Source organism: Ziziphus jujuba, chromosome 10 (genome assembly GCF_031755915.1).
Source record: "Ziziphus jujuba cultivar Dongzao chromosome 10, ASM3175591v1".
Taxonomy (NCBI): domain Eukaryota; kingdom Viridiplantae; phylum Streptophyta; class Magnoliopsida; order Rosales; family Rhamnaceae; genus Ziziphus; species Ziziphus jujuba.
In genome coordinates, this window is record NC_083388.1 from 20,863,392 (window position 1) to 20,882,602 (window position 19,211).

General features: G+C 33.5%; 2 protein-coding genes and 1 long non-coding RNA gene across 4 annotated transcripts; all 3 read left to right on the top strand.

Annotated features, from left to right (window-relative positions):
* Positions 1-8,286: 8,286 nt before the first annotated feature.
* Positions 8,287-10,935, top strand: LOC107411806 (receptor-like protein 6). Its single transcript, XM_060812140.1, has 2 exons — positions 8,287-9,058; positions 9,209-10,935. The coding sequence occupies exons 1-2, from the start codon at positions 8,287-8,289 to the stop codon at positions 10,933-10,935; spliced, it is 2,499 nt and encodes an 832-aa protein (XP_060668123.1).
* Positions 10,936-11,064: 129 nt separating this feature from the next.
* On the top strand, positions 11,065-12,060 carry LOC125421017 (receptor-like protein 33). Its single transcript, XM_048468720.2, has one exon. It carries the CDS (start codon positions 11,065-11,067, stop codon positions 12,058-12,060), a length of 996 nt encoding a protein of 331 aa, XP_048324677.2.
* Positions 12,061-15,587: 3,527 nt separating this feature from the next.
* On the top strand, positions 15,588-18,968 carry LOC107403509 (uncharacterized). 2 transcript variants are annotated; one of them, XR_003053835.3, is made up of 3 exons: positions 15,634-16,405; positions 18,069-18,201; positions 18,462-18,968. It is a non-coding gene; the product is annotated as an uncharacterized LOC107403509 (long non-coding RNA). The 2 variants fall into 2 exon arrangements; XR_003053834.3 differs by lacking the exon at positions 18,462-18,968 and having other exon boundaries at positions 15,588-16,405; positions 18,069-18,368.
* The last annotated feature ends 243 nt before the right edge of the window (positions 18,969-19,211 follow it).

The window sequence follows — 19,211 nt, forward strand, 5'->3', positions numbered from 1 at the left end:
ATTTTAGGAGCACGTGTGAATTGTGGAATCGATCCCGTAGAGGATCTTGATTGAATTGCATGCTCGAGGTAAGTGACCCACCTTCAATTTTATTTTCGGGAGTTAAATTATGAATATTTTGTATTAATTGAATATTTGAAAATTATATTTTATGTGTTGAATATTTAGTAAAATTATAATTGGAATTTTGATGCCAAAATTGAATGAATTATAATTACTTGTGCATTAAGGAATATTTTTATTTTAAGAATTTTATGAATTTGGGATTTAATTTAATAATTATTGAATTTATTTATTGGATTATTGCATAATTAAATATTTGAAAATATGTTTTATGTATTTGATATTAAGAGAATTTCTATATAGAATTATATTGCCAATTTTTTATAATTTCTAATAGGCTTTTTTCACGTATGTGACCTAACCTTTTGTGCCACAAAACAGTCTTGTCCACAACTTGTGAACTAACTGAAGCATTACTAGAATTAACTATTGTTTTACAAAGCAAAACATACAAGCCATTCTTTTTTACACCTTTCATTACAATAAAAGAGCCCTTAGTCACTTTCATAGTACGATTTTCAGTTTTACACTATAAACCCAACTCATCTAACATGCCAAGGGAAATTAGGTTTCTCTTCAAATCAGGGACATGTCTTACTGAAGTAATGGTCTTAACAGTACCATCTAATAGCTGTAGTTGTACATTTCCAATGCCAACTACTTGACATGACCGGTTGTTTCCTAAAAGGACTTGACCACCCCCTCACTTAGAATAAGAATGGAAACAACTTAAATCGAGACACACATGAAAGGAACAAACTGAATCTAAAACCCATTCAGATTTGTCTTGGCTGGAAGACACAACCAAGACCTCTACAGGCTCCAAACCATTGTAAGCCACTGCCAAGTCACCGGTTACTTGGCCTTTCTCTTTTTCATCTTTCTTTTTCTTAAAAAAATTCTTAATGAAATGGCCCCTTCTCTTGTAGTAGTAACACTTTCTGCCTGGAGTCCTAGACTTAGATATAAAACTCTCTCTAGATTTGCTCCTATGGTCACCATGACCCCAAGTTCGTGTGGTGTTTCTACCTCTCACTATAAGACCTTCCCCTTTGGATTCAGATTTTAATTCTAAATCTCTGGACCTGAGGGCACTCACTACTGTTTCTAAGGACAAAGAGTCTCTGCCATACTTAATGGCATTCTTCACTTCTCTATAACTCTTAGGCAAGGAGTTTAATAATATCATAGCATGATGTTCATCATCAAAAACAACATTATAGTTTGCAGGATTCAGTATTAAGCGATTAAAAGAATCAAGGTTAGCATCTGAGTCCTTAGTGTTATCCATTTTGAAACCAAGAACTGTTCTAATAAAAGAATTCTGTCAGGTAAAGATCTCACCAAGTAAAGCTGTTCCAGTTTCTGCCACATCTTTGAAGTAGTACTCACATCATCTACCTGCCTCAACACATTGTCAGAAAGATGAAGGATGATAGTACTCATTGCAATTTCATCAATTTCAAGCTTCTTTTCTTCGGTTACATCTGCTGCATATGATCCATCGATCGCCCTTGCCACCTTCATCTGGACCAGGACAGCCCTCATCTTCTTGCGCCAGAGCAAGAAGTCTCCTTTGCCATTGAAAACCTCAATCTCCACTTTCGTAGACATCCAAAAAATTGCAAAGACCCAATAGCTCTGATACCACTGTTGGAAAATCAGAAAGTAAAATTGGAAAATCTAAGTAACACAAACAACAACAAGATTTAGCGAGGTTCGGCCAAGATTGCCTACATCCTCATTGCTCCGGTGAGAGCTTCTAGTATTTTATTGAACAGCTGCTGTCTAGGAAACAATTACAGAACTCAAACTATGGAAACGGTGCACTTCATTATTTTGGAAGTAAAGAATGGCAAAATGGTCACTTTGCCTCACATCTTAAGTAGAGTGATGTCATTTTGAGCAACACTTGTTATATTTATATAGCTTTCTTCTTCACAACGTGACAGAGAGTAAAAAACATGAAATTTCTAGAAAATTGCAGAAGGCGGAAAAGCTCCAAGACTCTGTTTTCATTCCCTCGTGTTCTTTATGTAACTGATATTCTTTGTGAGTTCTTTGTGAGTTTGGTAAAGAACATAGAGTGTAAAGGGTGTAACAGTGGCTTTAGGTTGTGAATATCTGAGTGTTTCCATAGTTTGAGTTCTGTAATTGTTTCCTAAACAGCAGCTGTTCAATAAAATACCAGAAGCTCTCACCAGATCAACGAGGACGTGGGCAATCTTGGCCGAACCTCGCTAAATCTTGTTGTTGTTTGTGTTACTTAGTTTTTTCAGTTTTGCTCAACAGCAGCAATATAAGATAAATTTGAGGATTAAATCATCACACTGTTTCACCAAAAATGAAATTATAGAGGAAGTCTTGGATTTAAACAAGTTTCAACAAACTAATCGAGCAATTAACTAACTGATAATTTACAATTTCAACTTCCTCAAAAAATATTTCGAAGGTGAATAAATCACAATTGATATATAAGCATACATGTACAGATAGAGAGTGAGCTTGTTTTCATTGCTTGGTTTTTAAGTAAGAATGAAGTGTAGGCACATGCATGAGAATATATATTTTACTCCCAAAATGATTAATTAGAAGCTAATCAAAATATCCAAAACGTCCAAGTCAAAGTCAATGTTGGGACTAAATTCATAAAATGAGTCACAGATAGGATGAGGAAAGAAAGCAACAAGCGAGACTATGAGCCAGACTAACCATACCTTTTATAACATGTCCGATATTGAATGTCCTGCGCAATCACGAACTAGGGATCATATCTCTATTACGTAAAAATAGAGTCACTATTGTTTGTTTCATTTGTTAAGTCTTGCGAAAGTAATTAATATGTTTCATTTGTTAAGTCTTGCGAAAGTAATTAATATGTTTCATTTGTTAATTAATATGTTTCATTTGTTAAGTCTCATGAAAGTAATTAATATGTTTCATTTGTTAAGTCTTGTGAAAGTAATTAATTTAATTACAATGTGGATGTAGAAATAAACTATCGCAGGGACTTGGAATTTTGATAAGCCTATGTCAACAAATTATCTTTTAAAGAAGACTTATTTTCCATTCAGATATTGCGATGGACCATAACCATCAATCACTTCATGTCTAAAAAGGTTACTTCCAGCAACTTTAACTTTTCAAGTGACCAGCTCTTTCAATGTTCGGACAGTAGGCCCTTAATGATTTGATAACTTTGTGCATTTGTAAATTTGTACCATAAAAATCCTCATAATCTTCTAATATTTTTACACCCCAAAATATACATTTTTATTGCATCTCTCATTTCTATCTTTTTGTTTATTTGCATTTGTAATCAGCTGCCGCTAAAATGAAGTGGATGAATCAATTAATCCTCTTATTTTATTGCCTGGTGCTCATCTCATGTTGGTTAATCTTTGTTTCACATTCCTTGAATTCCTCCACTTTTTCTTGCCACCCAAGCCAAAGCACTGTTTTACTGCAACTAAAATGAGAGTTCATAATCAAAAGGCGTATATTATTCTATGTGGCCTAACTGTATAATTGCTTCTTATTTGAATACTTATCCGAAGACTAGCTATTGGAAGGCAGGTAGTGATTGTTGTGGAGTTACATGCATGAGAATATGTATTTTATTGCCAAAATTGATTATATGCTACCCAGAATATCCAAACTGTCCAAGCCAATGTCAATGGTGGGCCAGATGATACAGACAGAGTGGGGAAAAGAAAGCAACAAGGCAGAGTGCAAAGTAGACTAAGCATACCTTATATTTCACTTTTTAAATATTCGATGCAGCAGAATTTCCTGCATAATGACTTGCTATCCCCCAGCACCAAGATAAAAATTATAATAGTAATAATAATAAAGATAATGTCTTGTTAGTTATCCACAAATGAAATTTCCAATCTTATTGAAGAGAGATCATGACTTTGAGACAACTTATTCATCTTTTTAATTAGAGATGACTTTTCTTTTCCATTCACCAATTTGGATGCACCCATTTTTTACTAAAGTTTACAGCTTCCACGAACTTTCCATTTTGAATCACTATAAAACTTGAACAGTTTCGAACAATTACATGTTATGTTCTGTTTATTTTCGCGGTTATAAATTCATACTATAAAAAGCCTCATAACCTTCTAATATTCATACACTTCACAACATACCCCTCATTTTCATCTGCATTAATAATCTGCAAAAATGATGAAGAGGATGAATCAATTAATTCACTTATTTTTCGGCTTGGTGATCTCCTGTTCCATTTTTGTTTCACATTCCTTGAATTCCGCCACCAGCTTTTCTTGTCACCCAAGGCAAAGCTCTGTTTTACTGCAACTAAAAGTAGAGTTTACAATTAAAAGAACTACAACTAGAGTTCACAATTAAAGGGCCTGTATTATTTTTTCAGCCTAACAGTTCAGTTGCTTATGATTTGAATACTTATCCATGGCTGAAAATTCTAATACGAGTAACAATTGAAATGCATTGGTGAGGAATTTACTTATTACAAATACTCGGTGACTGATGAATAAGGGAGGACTAATCAAGCACAGCTAAATAGTAGTCATGTCCACAAGGAAAGGAAAAAAGATCGTCAACCCTTCCAACGTCCGTAGGAACTAAGTAGGAAGTTGGGCCGGAACTAGAGGACCCTGTGAGACCCCATTTCCTGTCTACCTCTCTGAATTCTTAGTTTTCGGAGTAGTAGAGACTCACATTTAAAAAAAAGTAATACAATATATAGCGAATGAAAATTTTCTTTTAATGTATACTTCATATGAAATTAAGTGTAAAATAATAATTCAATATTGTATATACATATAAATGTATACTGACTCTTTGTAAATCAATTCAATCAAAAATCAAATTTTCTTAAGTATGTGCGTGTTTGATAGTACTTTTATAAATGTTTATATTCAGTAGCGCTTTCATGCACGGCATTTTGGTCAAATGAATGTACATCTGCTGAAGTGATGAATTTTCTTTTTATGTAAATTTAATATGAATAAAGGTATATTTATCATTTTAGAATCCGTGAACCATCATCTTTAGGTCTGAATTTTGATATTGCGAGAGACGTGATTACAGCTACCACACCTAAAAAATTGAGAGTTTGATGCCTATTTTCTTTAGTTTTTTGGCTGAGAAGTGACTGATAATTTCACTTCTACACTTCTTTTAGATTGGCTTTAACTATACTTGTGTTCGAATATAGGGTTGGCATTATTTGCAATAATTATGGTTTCATTTATTTGCAATGTTGTAGAAGTATAAAATTTAAATTTGGCCACTGAAAAAGAAAAAAAAAAAAAAAAAAAAAAGATGCTAGTATGAGTTTCATCTTTTAAATTTAGTTAAAGATAAGCCAAAAAAAAAAAAAAAAATGGAAACTGCACTATATTCCTCATATAACACGTCCTCAGAGGATGTGGAAAGAAAGCAACAAAGGAAGACGACATATAAAGTTTGACGTTAGTCCTCAGAGGATGGGGAAAGAAAGCAATAAAGGAAGACTACAAAGTAGAATAACCTGCATGTATATACCTTATATAACACGTCCATCGCAGAATTTCCAGCTTTTTTTTTTCTTTTTTTTTTTGTAGAGGATGGGAAAGAAAGCAACAAAGGAAGACTACAGAGTAGACTAATCTGCATATTATACCCTATATAACACGTCCATTGCAGAATTTTCTGCCTTTTTTTTTTTTTTTTTCCTCTCTCTCTCTCTCTCTCAGGATGGGGAAAGAAAGCAAAACAAAGGAAGACTACAGAGTAGACTAACCTGCATGTATATACCTTATATAACACGTCCATTGCAGAATTTCCAGCTTTTTTTATTTTTTTTTTTATTTTTTAGAGGATGGGAAAGAAAGCAACAAAGGAGGACTACAGAGTAGACTAGCCTCCATATTATACCATATATAACACGTCCATTGCAGAATTTTCTGACTTTTTTTATTCTTTTTTTGTTATTTTTTAGTTTTCTAAGAAGGGGAAAGAAAGCAACAAAGGGAGACTACAGAGTAGACTAACCTGTATATATATATATATATATATGTGTGTGTGTGTGTATGTATATATATACACCTTATATAACACGTCTATTGCATAATTTCTTGCGCAATCATGGGTTATTTGTAATAGCTCTATTATTTAATTACTATTTGACGAAGAATTAGAAAGAAGAGCCATAAACTATTGAATGGACTTGAAATTTTAGCCAATTAAAGATGAAGTTTCAATTTCAAGTTTAATTCATGTCCTTTTAATTTTAGCCAATTAAGGGTCAATCCTATCTTATTTTTCATTGGGTGTAAAAATCATTTCAAGATTTTAGCATTTGTGAAAAAATAGTTCTGTAATAGGTATTTAGCACCTATGCTTTGGTCCCTTTTTTTTTTTTTTTTTTTTTGCAGTTTAAACCAAAAAAGAAAAGATTAATCCTATCTTAATTTTTATTGGGTGTAAAGATCTTTTAAAATTTTTATCATTTGTTAGCAAATAATTTTTTATGGGTATTTAGCACCTATGCCCCTTAATTATTAAGCTTTCATACTTTGGTTCCTAATTTTATTTTATTTTTTGGGAGCTTTTTCTTTAAACTTCAAATTTTTTTTATTTTTTTTTTCACCTTGATCCTTTAAGCATTTTTTGCTTATATTTTTAGCAGTTAGAAGGCATGTGATGCATTTACTGCAACGATAAAACAACAAAATTACAAAAGCATACAACCTTAACAGACCCATGCATGTTGCATGCCACAAAATGCTAAAAAATAGACAAAAATGGTTAAAGGACAAAAGTGCAAAAAATTGAAATTTAGATGTCGTTTATTAACCTATTTAATTTTTTATTTTTTTAAACTATATGTAGTTTACTTATTTTAATGTTTGTTAGTTTTAGTTAATGGTAGTTAAAGTTTATTAGACGTATTAGTTAACTACAAATATGAAGGAAGGAAGAAATAAAAAAATAAAAGTAAAAACAATACAATTTTGTGTTGTTTTCATTTTCTGTTTATATTTTTTCCTCCTTATATTTATAATAGATTCTATAAATAGATTTGTCCTCCTTATTTTTTGTCTCCTTATATTTTAATGTTTGTTAGTTTTAGTCAATGGTAGTTAATTATAATATATGACATATTAGTTAATTACAAATTTGAAGTAAATAAAGTACACACAATATAAAAGACTGACACGTTAACAAATGAAACCTTAAGAACAAAAGTGAAAATAAATAAATAAAAAAGATCAAAGTACAAAAGCTTAATGACTAAGGGGATATAGGCTCAAAATATTTCTTTTTTAGTTTTCGAAAAAATATATTTTTAAATATATATTTATGGTCCCTGCATACAATATTAATAACAATAATAATAATAATAATAAGTATTTATTTATGAGGTTTTGACACTTTATACTCTTAAAACCGTAGAGATTTCATTTTGGATTGCCCTACGTGTTCGGAAAAGTGAAATGATCAAAAACATCCATGCATGTGCCTTGCAGTACATGCCTTTCACACTAGGGACTTAATGGAAATTCAAAAAAAAAATCTTGGCGTGCAACAAGCATCATAGTTTATGGGGCAAAATACAATAAATAAATAAAATTAAAGGATCTAAGTACAAAAATCATGAATAGTTTTGAGATTGTCAGCGCTAATTATACTTAAATGCAATAATAACTTTTTGGGAGGAATGATAATTCAACTTCAATAATGAATTTTTTTTTTCTTTTTTCACATGCAATATGGATATACGGATACATGTTTGACTAGATGGTACAAAATAAAAAATAAAATAAAATAAAATAAAGATATAAATTTGATTAAAACTAGAATATGTACTAGACGTTTCATTTGTTACACATGTTTAAGGATAGTAAATACTTTCAATTACCACATATGTGGTGAATTCCAATTAGGGTACCATATATGTAATATAGAAAGAGATTCATGTATCTATTTGTATATTACTTTTAATTTACGTTTCATTTCCATTCAATTATTGCGAATGGAATACAACCATTTGCCCGTTCTCTTGACTTAAAAAAAGTAAAGTTGATTAATTGCTTCTAGGAACTTTCCGTTAATAACGTGATGATCATTTTAGTTTTAGCACTATATATAGGCTAGCCTTCTAACATTTACACACACACACTCCAACAATTCCATATTTGTAGCCTCTAATTTCCGGTTGATCCGCATTATATATCATAACCTGCAGCTAAAATGAAGAGGACCCATCAATTCCTCTTATTTTACGTTGTGGTGATCTCTAGTTCTATGTTTGTTACACATTCCTTGAACTCCTGCACTACCACTTTCCCTTGTCTTCCTCACCAAACCTCTGTTTTACTCCAACTAAAGCAAGAGTTCGCTCTAAAGAAGCCTGAAATTGATTCATATCTTGGGTGGCATAGTAGTTATCCGAAGATGAGATATTGGAAGGCCGGTAGCGATTGCTGTTTGTGGGACGGAGTCACTTGTGATATGGCAACAGGTCATGTAGTGAGCCTAGACCTCAGCGGCAGCTGGCTTAATGGGCCTTTGCGTTCTAACAGCAGCCTTTTCAGGTTGCTTCATCTCCTTAAGCTCAATCTTGCATTCAATAACTTCACCTCAAGCCCCATCCCATCCGAGCTGGGCCAGCTTTCCAGGTTAACCCATCTCAATCTGTCTTCCTCTGAATTTTCTGGGCATATTCCATCTGAAATCTCAAAGCTGACAAATATTATGTCATTTGATCTTTCTGATTGTTATGGTTTGTACGTAAGAGAAGCGGGGCTCGAAAGGCTTATCCAGAATATGACCAATTTAAGACTCCTTAACCTGGACGGAGTGGATCTTTCTTCTTCATCGGTGCCTCAATCCATGGCAAACCTCTCTTTCTTGACACATCTCTCTCTTTGGAATTGCTATTTGCAGGGGGAATTTCCACAGAATATCTTCCAGTTGCCTAACATACAATCCATTGATCTGTCACAAAATATGGGTCTTACAGGTTCTCTTCCAGAATTTAATTCTAGTAGTAATCTAAAGAATATCTCTCTCTTTTTTATTTATTGCGATTTGCATGGTCAATTTCCAAAGAATATCTTCCAATTTCCTAAATTACAATTCATTGATCTGTCATTTAATTTTGATCTTACAGGTTCTCTTCCGGAGTTCAATTGTAGCAGTAATGTAAAGTCGTTGGTTATTTTCACAACCAGTTTCTTGGGGAAATTGCCCGATTCAGTTGGGAACCTCAAGTCCTTGAATGTTTTGAATCTTGGATCCTTTTCAGGGACAGTTCCTTCGTCCCTTTGGAACCTTTCTGAACTCGTAGAGCTCGATCTTTCAGTGAATTATTTCAAAGGTCGGTTGCCATCTACTCTAGGGAACCTTCCAAACCTCACCTCACTTGATCTCTCTGATAATGAATTTGGTGGTGAATTACCATCTTCCATTAAAAACCTCCCACAATTGAAATCTTTAACTCTTAGAAGGAATAATTTCAGTGGTCAAATTTCAACTTCATTTAGAAATCTGACCCAGCTAACCTATTTTGATCTTTCATATAACTTTTTCCATGGGAACTTCCCAAATCCAGTGGCATTCCCATATCTTATTGAAGAGATTTATCTTGGACACAATAAGTTGACTTCAATCCCATCATGCAATCTTAACTTGCCCTTCCTGTATTTACTTGATCTGTCAAACAATTTATTAACCGGAGTCATTCCTTCGTTTTCATTTGTAATGTTTTCTTCGGGAATTCTAAATCTGGATGACAATCAGATCACGGACTTGGGCATCTCTAATTCATCCAAATTAGGCACTCTATCTCTGTCCAACAATTTATTTACTGGAGTCATTCCTTCTTCTTTATTTACAATTTCTTCCTTGGTATCCCTAAATCTGGATGACAATCACATCATAGACTTGGACATCTCTAATTCATCCAAATTAAAGTCTCTGGTTCTGTCCAACAATTTATTTACTGGAGTCATTCCTCCTTCTTTATTTGCAATTCCTTCTTTGGTATTCCTAAATCTGGATGACAATCAGTTCACAGACTTGGACATCTATAATTCATCCCGGTTGACAATTCTGTCTTTAAGCAGAAACAGATTAAGTAGACTTATTCCAAGATCCATATCCAAATTGAAAAAGCTGGGAGAACTTCGACTTGATTCAAATAATTTAAGTGGCAAAGTTGATTTTGGCATTTTCTCTGAGCTGACTGGCTTGAAGTCTCTTGATCTTTCATATAACAGCCGCCTATCCATAGCAAATACAAGTATGGATTCCACTCTTCCCCATTTTGAAGATTTACATTTATCCTCGTGCAACATAAGTGAATTTCCAATTTTTTTGAAAACACAGGATGAATTAAAGTACTTAGAACTTTCCAACAATAGGATAGAGGGTCTTATACCTAAATGGTTCTTGACAGTAGGCATAGAGACCTTGGAAAGTCTTGATCTTTCTTACAACTTCATTTGTGGCTGGGAAGAAATCCAATCACTAATTCTTCCATGGAAGGCATTAAAGTCTCTTGATCTGAGTTCCAATTTTTTGCAAGGACCACTTGTTGTTCCCCCAATGTCCACCGAGTACTTCTCAATCTCAAATAATAGCTTGACTGGAAGAATTGATCCATTGTTCTGTAAATTAAGGAAGCTGGTGTCACTTAATGCATCAAATAATCATCTTAATGGCACCATTCCTCTATGTTTCAACAATATCAGCAATTGGGAAGAAGCCCCATCACTGGAGAATCTTGATCTACATTCCAACATGTTGCAAGGACTACTTGTTGTTCCACCAATGTCCATAACATTCATTTTCATCTCAAATAACAGCTTCGTTGGAGGAATTGATCCAATGTTCTGAAAATTAAGGAACCTTGAAATACTTGATGCATCAAATAACCTCCTGAATGGCACCATTCCTCAATGTTTGGGCAGCTTCAATAGTTCTCTTAAAGTACTCAATCTTCAAGGAAACAACTTCCACGGCAATATGCCTCATACCTGTGGAGATGGAAGCCAATTGTTGACATTGGACGTGAGCCACAACTATTTACAAGGGAAGATTCCACAGTCTCTAATTAAGTGCCAAGAGCTAGAAGTTCTAAATCTGGGCCATAATAATATGAGTGACAAGTTTCCATTCTGGCTACCAAATTTGCCGAAGCTACAGGTTCTCATATTAAGTTCTAATAGATTTTACGGTCCAATATGGCATCCTCGCAACTTTACGGGCTTTGTGAACTCCCGTATCATTGATTTATCTTTCAATGATTTTACAGGGAGTTTACCATCAAACTATTTCAAAAATTGGACTTCTATGATGGAATCTTCTAAGAAAAATGAGTCAGAGTTGAATTATATAGGTGAGGGTTATTACCAAGACTCTGTGACTTTGATGAACAAGGGGCAAGAAATGGAATTGATCAAGATACTTACAATCTTTGTAGCCATTGATCTCTCCAACAATAGACTTCATGGGGAAATTCCAACTACAGTAGGAGATCTTCAATCTCTAATTGTACTTAACTTGTCCAGTAATTGTTTCACAGGGGCCATTCCTTCATCTCTAGGGAATCTCACAGAGCTTGAATCCTTAGATCTATCAAATAATAAGCTTTCTGGTGTAATCCCTCAACAGCTAATCAGTCTCACATTTCTTGGATACTTGAACTTATCCGTAAACCATCTCACTGGTCCAATACCACAGGGTGGACAAATCTGGGTATTTCCAGGTTCTTCTTTTGAGGGAAATTGGGGATTATGTGGTCTTCCACTCTCACAAAAATGTGGAACTATCTTACCAACTTCACACTCTGATAAGATATCATCAGACTCACTATTATCCAGTTTTACTTGGAAGGCTGTAGCGATGGGATATGGATGTGGACTGATAATTGGATTGGTCGCAGGACATACCATCACCTTATGGAGGCCCAATTTAATGTTCATAATCTTTGGTGTGCTGCCTCAAAGGAGACAAAGATGAACTGGAGCAAACAGTTCAAGTGATTTGAATGCATGTAGCTAGTGTAAAATGATATGTAAGAGCTTATCTGTATAATCTTTGTGTTAAACATCTCCAACAACAAAGCTGCTTGTCAGTCTTCCAGGAACAGAGTTACTTCTCTACTATGATTATTCGTGCAATTTAGTTACATTTTGTAATCTCCATAGTCGACCATTTGCAAGATATGTATACCTGTAGTTGTCTTCTTCAAGTGTTTGCTTGATATTGTAATTACACCATATGCATGTTGTGGATTTAGGTATTAAAAATATGAGGATTTGGAATTGCAATGCTTTTCTATTTTTCATAAAGGACGTCCCTAAGATGTTTTATATATTGACAAAACCTAGTTGAAATCTTAGCAAATTGAATTTATATAACATAAGAATCTAAAGAGAATCTATATTGAGATCTTTACATTTGTGGAGGCAGAAAAAGCTTAACACTAAAGATGATATTAATTTTACATTGAAGATGATATAAACATTGAAGCTTAACATTAAGAGTCTCCATTGAGATTTTAGCAATGATATTATGAGTCTGGTTTTGGACATGGCTCTGTTGGATAGCACTTTTAATATTGAAGATTGTATTAATTTAATATTAACGTGTGCAATTTAGTTTATGGAAAATTGATAGAGGAGCACCATGAAGGATGCTTTATATGAAATGACGTCTTGAATCTTCTTCTACTTTATTATTTACTTTAACTTCTAAACATCTATAATCAAATTCATCTAATGTTATGGTTGAGTTTGGTTCATTCCTTCCTATTTTGGTTTACACATTCCAAATAAGGTTATTGTGCTATAATTGACGTAATTAATACATCAGTATATATAAATATTAATTATATAGTGGAAATATTTGTCATCTTATAATGGCCACTCCACCCATTTAGATTTTTAGTTTCTAATCATATACTAAGGTGACACGATCAATTACATGGCAAGATTCCACGGTCTTTAATGAGATGCAAGGAGTTAAGTGTTCTAAAGCTTGGCCACAACAAGATAAGTGACAACATTTCCTTTTTGGCTACAAGTTTTGCCCTGGCTCCAAGTCATCATAGTATGCTCTAATAACTTCCATATGGCATAATAATAACTGTTTGGGCTTTGTGATGTTAAAAGTCATTGATCTTTCTCATAATAATTTTACAGGAAACTTACCATCAGAATATTTTAGAAATTGGACATCCATGAGTACAAAAATCTCAAGAAATATAATGATTCAGAATTGGTAGCCAAAAAAGCTACGGAAGACACGCCGGATCCTGACTATCTGAAGAACTCCGTGACCATGATGAATAAGGGACAAGAAATGGAATTTGTAGATAGTCTATCTCTCTTCCTATCCATGGATCTCTCTGATAATAAATTTTATGGAGAAATTCCTAGTACATTATGGGATCTTCAATCTCTAGTTACACTCAACATGTCAAGAAACAATTTTACTGGAAGCATCCCACCATCTTTAGAGAATTTGAAGGACCTTGAATCATTGGACCTCTCTAACAAATAAGCTTTGTGGTGAAATCCGTCGAGCATTGACAACACTCAGTTTTCTTGAATACTTAAATTTTTCTAACAATCAACTCGTGCGTCCAGTACCACAAGAGGGACAAGTTTTGACATTTGAAAGTTCTTCTTTTGAAGGAAACATGGGATTACGTGGCTTGCCATTGCCAATAAAACGTACAACTCCCCCACCAGCACCAACAATTACTGATGATCACTTCACTACAGTAAGAAATCGGATTCAGTATTTGAGTTTGGTTGGAAAGTTGTACCGGTGGGATATGGATGCCGACTACTAGTTGAATTCATGGCTGGACATGTCATCACCTCAAGGAGGTCAAATTTGATTTCCAAAATGTTTCGCGTCAGACTACAGAGGCGACTGAGATGAATTGGAGGCGACTGAGCTGAATTGGAGCAGAGTTGAAGGGTGTGGAGGGAAAGCACAGTCAAGTGAGCTCTTGGTGTTGGCATGTGCTTGTTTAGTGGAGTTTGGGTGCTCATTAGTCTTGCTTGTGCTGAGTCTGAGGTACTTCGTTAATTAAGTCTTGACAGATGTTCCTTGTCTATTGGTTCTTTGTTAGTCTTGGTTTTGTCGGTTCAGCATGTATATGTAAGCTTCTCTGTAAAATATTTGTTTGTAAGCAGCAATTGTTTTCAACAAAATACACATTCGGTTCTTTCTTTTCTTCCATTTTCTCTCTCTAGAGCTTTTTTAATTTTCTTTCTTTTTCTTCTCTGTAAAATCACTCAAAACCTAGCTTACTCTGACAATCTTAGCTAAGGGACTGACAATAAAATTTGGAATGATTATGATCTCTGTAGCTAAAGCATGTAATAAGTGACGTGCCCTTCATACTGATGATTCTTTTATGCACATTTTGACGTTTCGCGTTGACATATTAAACAGGAAATACAAAACTTGATGAATGTGTTAGCAATCGCAGAGAGAGAGAGAGAGAGAAAAAAAAGAAAAAAAAACAAACAAACAAACAAACAAACAAACAAAACATATCACATTATAGCTAGCACATCCAAATATTTTAGTGTGTCCAAAAAAAAAAAAAAAAAACTCTATGTATGCATAAGTACATAGAGTTTGTTTTTTAAATTTGTTACATAGAGTTTGTTTTTTTAATTTGTTCTGGTAAGTCGATCGATATGTTTAAAAGTCATAACAAGAAGGAGAGAGGGTATCTTCACTTCAAAAAATATATATATTATGTCTATGATTTTTTCTTTTTGTTTTTTGGTTGATATATTATATCTGTGGTATAAGAATATACATATATGTCAACTATATGAATTAACAAATAACCATGTCCATGTACTCATTCTTATTGGTATGTTACTTTGTAGCATATACACCTAAAATATCGATTGCTACACCATTTTGCAAATTATTAACTAAGGTATTGTTTTTTATTGACTCGAGCTTTTTCTTTTTGTTTTGGAGAAAATATATATACTTTTGGTGAATATTGATTCAGTTTTTTAATATAAGTTATCTAAATATAACAAGGTACTGTAATTTGTATTGTTTGTTTTTCAATTCTTATCTTAATGTTTATCAAAAAGAAAAATAAAAAATAAAAAATCTTATCTTAATGCTTTACTTTTGTTTTTTCCGTTATGTTTTGTCATTTTTTTTTTCCCTTTTTAATCGAAAATGTTTTATAGCTTGAAAGACATCAAGACGTTTTTTTTTTTTTTTTTTAAACAAAATTTTCAAAATTACCCTGCTCAATCCTCTGTTTTACAACAACCAAAAAGAGAGTCCTACTTAAGAAGCCTAAAATTTTTCATGTTATTCGGAAAGGATTTTTGTTTGGGAAAAATTTGGTCCACTCCCCTTATGTCCCTAATTTAATTTTGTCTAATAATTGAAAAATACACTTTTTTTTGTTTTTAATTTTTCTATTCATAAAAAATACATTCTCCTTCAAATAATATAATATTTTAGCAGCATATCTATCTGTTGAAATACCCATAATACCCCCATTTATTTTACTCTGATTTCAATGTCTCTCCTCCACGTGTCCCTTTCTCGGTTCTCTCTTGCTTCTCCTCTATCCTACTCTCTCTGTACCCTTCCTTGTCTCTTCGCCGAAGTACACAGGGTAAACAAAACCATTGCAAAAGGAAACACAAGCTACTACCTTCTAGCACCACTCTCAACACCCGAAAAGGCACCACCGCCGTGGAACCTTCTCGCCGCCGACGACTATCACCGTGGCCCCAACTCCAAAGGTGCCTGCTGAGCCTCCAATCGGGTTTAGCCTTAATATGTTTCTATGTTTGTATTAACTAAAGTGTGGAAGGTTTTAATATAATTTGCCGGCCTATTATTATAGTTTGCTTTTATAATTATGGTCTTGTCTTTATTGATATATTTTTATCAACTTAGTGTTGCTTCGATTTTATTATTATTCTTGATTTGGGAATTTCATTTCATATGTCAGTTTCTTCTATCTTGATAGTTAATAAATTTTTTTCTCACTGGAATAACAATATGTAATGCTGATGATAAAATAAAAAAATTATGTGCAAGAAAGCTATTATATGAGGTAGTTATGAACTAAGCCACTCCTTTTGCTCTTTTCTTTTACAATAGATTATTTTCTTCTCTGGTTTCCACTAGGCTACTTTGAATTTGATGACTTAGTGGTTTTATTATAGATTCTAATTAGAAAGTTCTGTGGCAGACTGGGCCTCCTCCATGTGTTATCAATGAGGTTTCTTGTAACATCTTCGTTCTGCTGCCGATGCAACTCTTGCCAGTCATATGGACCTTGAATGATAAGGTAATGTATGCATTAATTTTAACATTACAGTTTCTGTCTTGCATACGTTTCATTTATCTTTTTAACCTTTTTTCACCTAAGCATAGTAGCATTTGTCTCTAGAGGCTTAAGCTTTTGAACTACTGGTTTCGTCATCTTATGAACGTTATGCATTTGCACAAATGACTAAACTAACTGGCCATGATGAGCAAAACTGGGAACTAATTAAATTGAGAACCTAGCAACTTATTGACTATTTTCCTAAGCTTTGCCAAATAGAATATTGTGAACGGAATTATGTAGGAATTTTTTCTTTTTTTTTTTTTTTTTTTGCAACTCCAAATAGATTGATTTTTTGTTGATCGTGCTAGATTGAGTGGTCTTTAATAGGCTTTTAGCATGAATATCATTCTGCCTGCTTATATTATTGCGTTGATCCAAACAATAGTATACTTGTCCGAAGATGAAAACAAGGTCTAGTGATGAGTATGTTGGGTCGAATAAGATTGTTAATAAGGCTGTTACAAAGTCCTAAATGGCTGCAAACCGATATTTAATTCTCCAAAATGGGTTCAGCATATGGCATGACAGAGTCAAATGATAATGATATTTTATATTAGTTTGCAAAGTATATGAAAATTGGCAGAAGAGCATTATGATTGATGCTGCTTATGAAGTCAAATGTACCGTGATTTGTGGAGCCAAAACCCTTAAAAACTAAAATCAATGCAAATTAATGTTCATATGGTAGCCAACATAAAGAAAGATTGAAAGCTTGTCCTTAAAATGTACGTAAAATAAGTAACAGAAATCAAAACTCAGTGTTGAAAACCAGATTCTATGTTCATTGAGTTGCAATAACAGAGGAAGTCCAGCAGGAATGAGACAAAGTAGCCAACCGTTTAGCTAATATAAATCATAGTCTTTCCTTATGTGTTCATTTTCTTTTTTTTACCAAGCCCCTAGTGAAGTTGGGTCATTCTTGCTTTTTGATTGTGTTGGAGGATGTTCGTCACATGAAATTGTTGTTTAAGTTTGTTTGGTTGGTGTAACAGCACCTGTTTCACCCAAAGAGAAATAACAGAGGTAGTCTCGGATTTAAACAAGTTTTAACAAACTAAACGGACAACTAACTAACATATAATTTACAATTTCAACTTCCTCAAAAAATCTTTCGAGGTGAATAAATCACAATTGATACATATACAGATAGAGAGTGAGCTTGGTTTCATGCTTTGTTTTCTAGTAAGAATGAAGTGTAGGCACATGCATGAGAATATATATTTTATTGCAAACATGATTAATTAGAAGCTAATCAGAATCTGGAAAACGTCCAAGTCAAAGGCAATGGTTGGGACTAAATTCACAAAATGAGCCTCGGAGAGGATGGGGAAAGAAAGCAACAAGCGAGACCAGGGGCTAGACTAACCATACCTTTTATAACACGTCCAATATTGAATTTCCTGCTCAATCAGGGACTATGGAAAATATCTTTGTTACTTTAAATATAGAGTTACTATTGCTTGTTTCATTTGTCAAGTTGTTACTTTAAATATACAGTTATATAGAGTTACTATTGCTTGTTTCATTTGTCAAGTTGTTACTTTAAATATAGAGTTACTATTGCTTGTTTCATTTGTTAGGTCTTGCGAAAGTAATTAATTTAATTACAATGTGGATGCAGCAATAAACTATTGCAGGGACTTGGAATTTTGATAAGCCAGTTTCAACCACAAATTATCTTTTAAAGAAGACTTTTATTTTCCATTCAGATATTGCCATGGACCATAACCATCAATCACTTCTTGGCTAAAAGGGTTACTTCCAGCAACTTTACCTTTTCAAATGACCAGCTCTTTTAATATTCGGACAGTAGCCCCTTAATGATTTGATAAATTTGTGTATTTGTGAATTTGTACCATAAAAATCCTCATAAACTTCTAATAATCTTACACCCCAAAAGATACATTTTTATTGCCTCTCAGTTCCATTTTTTTGTTTATTTGCATTCCTAATCTGCTGCTGCTAAAATGAAGAGGATGAATCAATTAATCCTCTTGTCTTATTTTACTTTCAGGTGCTCATCTCATGTTGGTTAATCTTTGTTTCACATTCCTTGAATTCCTCCACTTTTTCTTGCCTCCCAAGACAAAGCACTGTTTTACTGCAACTGAAATGAGAGCTCACAATTAAAAGGCGTGTATTATTCTATTGGTCTAACTGTTTAATTGCTTCTTGCTTGAATACTTATCCGAAGACTAGCTATTGGAAGGCAGGTAGTGATTGTCGTTATTGGGGTAGAGTTACATGCATGAGAATATGTATTTTATTGCCAAAATTAATTATATGCCAACCAGAATATCCAAAAGTCCAAGCCAAAGTAAGGGGTGGGGCTAGATGATACAGACTTTTAGTGGGGAAAAGAAAACAACAACGCAGAGTGCCAAGTAGACTAAGAATACCTTGTATAACACTTCGCAAATTTTCAATGCGGCAGAATTTCCTGCATAATGACTTGCTATCCCTCCGGCACCAAGATAAAAATAATAATAATAATAAATATAATGGCTTGTTAGTCATCCATAAATGAAATTTCCAATCTCATTGAAGAGAGATCATGACTTTGCAACAACTTATTTAAGTAGAGATGATTTTTCTTTTCCATTCTCTAATTTCGATGGACATTTTTTACTAAAGTTTACAGCTTCCACGAACTTTCGATTTCAAATCAACATAACACTTAAAAAGTTTGGAACAATTAACTGTTATGTTCTGTTCATTTTCGCAGTTATAAATTCATACTATAAAAAGCCTCATAACCTTCTAA